The sequence below is a fragment of the Podarcis gaigeae genome, assembly GCF_964106915.1.
Source record: "Podarcis gaigeae genome assembly, chromosome: 8".
Taxonomy (NCBI): domain Eukaryota; kingdom Metazoa; phylum Chordata; class Lepidosauria; order Squamata; family Lacertidae; genus Podarcis; species Podarcis gaigeae.
Genome location: NC_139684.1, coordinates 71,328,597 through 71,334,845, shown reverse-complemented (window position 1 = coordinate 71,334,845; position 6,249 = coordinate 71,328,597). Strand labels below are relative to the sequence as shown.

General features: G+C 48.8%; 1 protein-coding gene and 1 long non-coding RNA gene across 3 annotated transcripts in view; one reads left to right on the top strand and one right to left on the bottom strand.

Moving 5' to 3' along the window:
- APLP1 (amyloid beta precursor like protein 1) overlaps positions 1-2,183 on the top strand; it is a 51,144-nt gene extending 48,961 nt beyond the window's left edge. For both annotated transcript variants that reach the window (XM_083751060.1, XM_083751059.1), the window contains one exon: positions 25-2,183. In XM_083751060.1, the coding sequence (XP_083607186.1) occupies positions 25-96 (72 nt within the window). In that variant the 3' untranslated portion in view covers positions 97-2,183. The remainder of the gene's footprint in view (positions 1-24) is intronic.
- Positions 10-2,894, bottom strand: LOC310850086. The gene is made up of 2 exons (XR_014567211.1): positions 1,795-2,894; positions 10-1,671 (listed from the first exon to the last, which is right to left on the bottom strand). It is a non-coding gene; the product is annotated as an uncharacterized lncRNA (long non-coding RNA).
- Between the last annotated feature and the right edge of the window lie 3,355 nt (positions 2,895-6,249).

Sequence of the window (6,249 nt, the reverse complement as noted above, 5' to 3'; positions counted from 1 at the left end):
ACTTTCTCAAGCTGCTGGTATCAGGTGCAGTCTCTGGGTATCTTCAGCTCCTGTCCTCTGAGTACCTCTCCAGCCATTGCCCAGACTGCTTATTAAAGCCACACTATCATCCTGGGGCACCGAAAACTAACCACACACACACACCCCACAACAACAACACATCCTTAAAAAACTCATGTGTGCACACCACTAACCAACGCTCAACTTGTGTGGGGCTATCGCATGCACATCATCCTAACCTGCACCAGGGACAAATGCCATTTTGTTTTTAAAATTACAGCCCGACCCTGTGTGCCCTCGACATAACACTGCATTTCCATACCACGCCCCCCCCCCCACTGCATCCATCCATTGCACTCACTTGCAACTCCATTTTGCAGGGATTTTATTTTGAAAAATTGAAAGAAAGGAAAACCACACACAAACAAACCATGGAACGCCTGTAGTTTACATGCAAGACAGAGTGCCCCGCACACTCTAACTGCCCAGTTGCTAACCTAGTCTGCCTCCAGCATAGGAAACGAGTCCACCTACACTTGCTTGCCTTTTCTGTCTCCACTTGTATTATGCTTCCTTTTGAACTCCTCACTAGTTGCACTTAATTTATTGGAAAGCCAGCTAAAGAGGGGTAGGTCTGAGTAGGTAAACCCTCTGCTACCCTTGGCCCAGTTAACTTCCATCAGCACCTTACTGACTAGTTTGGAGAGGGAAGGGGGAAGTGAGGGTTGAAGGTCTCCTCCCCACCTCCTAGTCCTCCTCTCTTTCTCCTCTCCCAGCCCCCCCCCCCCATCAAAAGATGTACAGGATAGGAGGGGCAAAGTTGCTGAAACAGATAAGAGGGCTGGTCTTTGTCCATCCTGAAGTTCAGCAATTGTTTTGGTTTTGCTTTTTTTCCAAAGGGGGGCGGGTCCATTATAGGGCTAGGCTGTGATAAACATATGCCTATTTTTGTCATTTGCAGCAAGATATTTTTTCCTTACAGTAGGACCTTGCCAATCACGCAATAGGGTGCTGCCATCTCGACTTGATCACCTTCCAAAGCAATGCATATTTTGGGATGAGCCATCTCAGCATCTGAAAATGAGGTTGAATCGGGGACTGTACAGGCTCCATTCTCTTGCCACCTCTGATGGTGTACACCAGTTGCACTGTAGTGTTTCCCCACCCCCACTACTGGATAGGCCTTGTCCCGCCTTTTGGACTGCAGCATTTTACCAGCTTTTCTGGGGGTTGCAGTTGGGTGGCCAGCCAAGGGAATAGACCATAAAGTTGGCATATGTCAAACTGGGACTCTTGAGCTAGATTAGAAGAAATGATCCTTTGCCCTGGTCTTGATTTTGTTTTTGGTCCCCCCACCCCACCCCGAGATGTAATGCCTTTAAGGCATTGGGCTTCCTAACTGTGAAGGGTTAAGTACGTAAGAAAAAGACCTGATGGATCAGGTCAGTGACCCATCTAGTCCAGCATCCTGTTCTCACGCTGGGTAACCTGATGCCTCTGGAAAACCTGTATATAAGGCCTGAGCATGACAGTACCTTCTCCTCCTGCAGTTTCCGGTTTTCGGAAGCATTCGTGTCTTTGACAGGGGAGGCAGAGTATAGGCCAATATCCACGGATCCTATTGTTGCCAGATCCTATTTCACGCTGGGCTCTTGGCCTTCAAAGATCTTCCTAGGACAGTGGTTCTCAACCTTGGGTCCCCAGATGTTTTTGGCCTACAACTCCCATGATCCCTAGCTCACATGACCAGTGGTCAGGGATGATGGGAGTTGTAGGCCCAAAACATCTGAGGACCCAAGGTTGAGAAAGGCAGTCCTAGGAGATAAAAGATTAGTGTGATATCCAGTCGGTCAAGAGAGCCAGCATGCCCAGAGAACCACCTCCTCCAATAGGTTCCTGCAGTCCCAGGGGCGGGCCAACCCCCTGCAAGCTCTGTACTCAAGTTTTGAGAATGAAGAATGTAAGGCTTTGTGCCCCCAACAAACTCCATTAATTCCCTCGTTGTCTATTCACTCTGTGTGCCCTTCCTTGTCCTGTTTCGGGTTTAGTTCTTGTTCCTTTTTTTTTTTTTTAATGCTGACACTCTTGAAATCAAGATGCAAATGTCAAAACAGACAAACCAGGAGATGGATTTCAATTGCCAGCCCTCCCACCAAACTAATAAAATGTTGTCACTTCTCTAACCCCAGCGCCAGACCCAGACTCTTCTGTGAATGGGGCCGTGGTGGGGAAGGATGGAAATGGGGCAGTGGGCTCTGTGTGTGCACACACTTTCCACTCTTTGCTGGAAACGCGAGGTTTCAAGGAGGTGGTTGGAGAAAGGTCAAATAAGAAGACCGTCTTAGTTCATAAACATCCTCTCCCAATTCTCTACAATGGCCAACCAACATGTTGCCATCAAGGATCATCTTTGGACTCTTACCCTCTCCTCCTCACTTCCTGCATAGGCCCAAATCAGAAAAATTATGGTTTGTGCCAGGGATAGGGCACCTGGTTCCCTTTAAGGGGTTGTTGGACCACACCTCCTATAAGCTGGGGTTAATGAGAATTGGAGTCCAACAACATCTGGAGAACCATAGCTTGCTTCAGCTGTGAAGGGAGGATATCCAAGCAGGTGTGGAGAGGACCAAAACTTGTTCACATCAGTCAAACTGTGGTTTGGGTTTTCGGCTCAACCAGGCCTGCTTTTCAGTGGTGTGACCTGAAGGCAGCCCTCCCAGATCTCTCCATCCTTCAAGCGGTGACTGGTGTGATGCAATTACGGTGATCCATCACCATAGACAAAGCCTTCACAATCACCTCACTAATTCAGGGCAACGGAGATCCTGCACACATTCAACTTTACATCCCGGCCCTTTGTGAATCAGCCCGTCCATATGTTTCCAAGGGAGGATAAGTGCAGGAATGGGAAACCGGGGGGGGGGGGCAGATATTGTTGGACTCTGGCTCCCATCACCTCCAGCCAGCATGGTTTCAATATCATTAGGCCCAAAATTGAATGGTGCGGATTGCTTTCTCCCTCACCTGATCCAACGGGGGAAAGTGGTGATGGATGAAGCAGGGGTGTGGCATGTATTACCTACCAGCAGCTTAAGACAATGCCTTGGAGAGGCTTCCCAGTAAAAAAGGGAATAAAGACAATGATAAAGACAACTTCGTAAAAGGTGACTGCTTTTTTTGGGTGCTGTTATAAAGTTCTCTTTGCTCTCCCAAGTTAGCATGTTGTCAGGTGTGCCTGCTTTAGGGGCTGGAGGTGTTGTCATCCCCCTCAATATTCCATAGCAGGGGGCTCAGCACCTCAAATATTGAGAGGATGGAGGAGGCTGGACCGTCGAGCCAAGCGTGACGCAGCTTAAGAGAGGAGGAGCTGTGGCCATTGAAGCTGAACGGCACTGGGCAAGGCTGCCCTCCAAGGACGTGCTTCTTCCCAATGTCACATGTGTGCTGCACCACTTGGATCCCCAATCTTTGGCCCAAGGTGGCACCTCTGCACATCACTAGAACTTATGAGACTGGAACAAACTGGATCACCACATCCATGTGTGTGTGTGTACTAAGTGTTTCTGTACCACTTAATATGTAGTATGTATCATGAGGGAGAGGGACGCGGGTGGTGCTGTGGGTTAAACCACAGAGCCTAGGGCTTGCCGATCAGAAGGTTGGTGGTTTGAATCCCCGTGATGGGGTGAGCTCCCATTGCTCGGTCCCTGCTCCTGCCCCCCTAGCAGTTCGAAAGCACGTCAAAGTGCAAGTAGATCAATAGGTACCGCTCTGACGGGAAGGTAAACAGCATTTCCATGCCCTGCTCTGGTTCTCCAGAAGCGGCTTAGTCATGCTGGCCACATGACCCGGAAGCTGTACGCCAGCTCCCTTGGCCAATAAAGCGAGATGAGCATTGAGAGAAACCTGCATCGCAAAGTGTGAATTCTGGAGGATGATTGTGTGCCACTTCACGTATGGGCCCAAAAATGCGAATTTGGTGGTTTCCCATTCAAATGCAAACAAACCCCAAAATTCTCACCCAGCTCCCTCTCATGGTGCCACCCAACAAAGCGCCCCCATTTTGCGTGAGCCATAGAGCTAGTTGGGTCACAATTACTCTGCTGAATGTTGTTAATGGAGCCAACCCAAGGTTTGAGGGACCTCTGGGCAAAATGTTTCTTGGGGGCCCTTCAAAACTATTCAGGGAGGGGGGCTTTGCAAGTGATGGGCAGTAGCACTCTAAGCCCTGGCACATGGCTATCCATAATTTCAATTTCCCACAATTGTCTCTTACATAACATCACTCCAGGGCAGAGCAGGGAATTAAGGAGGTGGCTAGACCCAACAACAGGCCTCAGGGAGAGGAAATTCACAGGGTCCCCGGGAGCTTGCCAGTGACACGACAAGTGGGCGATGATCAAGGACAGCCTGTACTTCAGAAAGAAAGAAGAACAGCCGGTTAATCCTGCTTATCTTTACCACAAAGTGTTAACACGTGAAGAAAGTGTATCTCCCTGGTCAAAGCCCAGGAGCCGCTTCTAAGAGATGTCTGCATAGCTTGAGCACTTAGCGCCCTAAACAGTTTTGGAAGTGTTATTTCAGGTTTGTGCTCATTCTAGTTTTGAGATAAGACAGCCTGGGGAGTAAAGGTAAATGCCGCCATCACAGTCTCTCACTTGGAGTGCAATTGCTGGCAGCCAACATGGTGTCCTGCAGATATTTGGGGAGACCACAACTCCCATCAACCCTGGCCATTGCCCATGCTCACTGGGGCTGATGGGAGTTGTAGTTCAGCAACACCTAGCGGGCCAAAGGCTCCCCACTCCTGTATGAGCCAATGCCAAATGAAGATGGGAAAGGGAGCAATGTACTGCGGCCAGATGAGGCCCTCAAGCCTGGCCGTTCTCCATGGCTAGCTAAAATAATGTCATTGCTCAGGCCACCGGCCAGCATAGCATAAAACAATGTAGAAATATTTCCAGAAATAGGAAAAATACAGGTGCTGCCTGTAAAATACAAAATCTAGTCTGTTTGGGCTTTCTGCGTAGAGATCCGTTCATCCCAGCACAAACTGTAAATAGATTTTCATACCCGGTAGGGGATTACACGATCTCTTGCATCATTTGCTTGGATGAGTCATCCACAAGCAAGATAAACCGGTTTACGAAGAATGGACTCGTGAATAATCCTATCAATCAAGCGCTCCAACCTTTTAAACTGCATATTGAGGGCTGAACAGACCAGAGGACCCAGCAGGTTGGAACTGAACGGAGGCAGATCTGCCTTTCGTTGACAGTAAGGGGAGGGTCCTTCTTACGATGCTGATGCAGCCCCTCTGGGGTCATTTGTCTGGGAGGGCCTTCATGCAGAGGAGGCAGAACCCAAAGTGGGCAAGTTTGCTAGGAATAGACAAACCTGCCAGATTCAGTCCTTTTAGTTTCTCGTTGTTCCAATCTTAAATTCGGTTCTTCTAATTGCGCCAGCGATTTGAACGTCCATCAGCTTTTTAGTGCAAATTTCTCCTGATAAAGACATTATTGCTTGTGGCTTTGACGAATACGCACCCTTTGCAAGCAACTTCACTTTAATACATTTCTCTATGCTATTTTCATTAATATATGCATTTTCATGCATACGTTGCCCTGGTACGGGGATTGTTGCACACATACCGTGAGTTGCAAATTTCAGGGAAGCGCCGGTTTTGAAGAACAACTGTGTTTCGGTTCTCGTCAGTGGGATCTGCTGCCCCTGTGGAACTTGCCACCTGAGGCGGTTGCTTCACACTGCCTCTACACAGACCTGTTCTCCTTAGTCTCAAGTATTGCCCCTTGTAGGACTCAGCAGGGTGGAGGATGGAGACTAAACAAGAGTACGTTCGCTCTGCCTCTCATTGGCTCTAGTGCCACCTGCTGTTGACCTCCCTGCCTTCCTCCCTACCAGTTCCAATGGGCACCAGCCAGCACTGCCTAAACTAACTGGCTGCCTCAGTGGAGGATTTTAACAGTGCTGTCAGCTGCCAGTCCAGTTGGCACGCCCTTCACCTCTGGTGGCAAATTGTCTTGGGCTGGCCCTAGCAGACTACACTAGCTTTTTTTCTTCAGCCCCATTGTCAAAAATAGTGAGGCAAAATCACAGGCCCTAGACCAGGCTGCTAAGAAGGACACTAAAACTACAAATCTGATCTGGTCAAAATGGCCTCTGTCTCTGTTGTCAGAATGAGGGGATAATAAAATCCAGGGCTAAGTACAGATACTTTTATCCATTCTC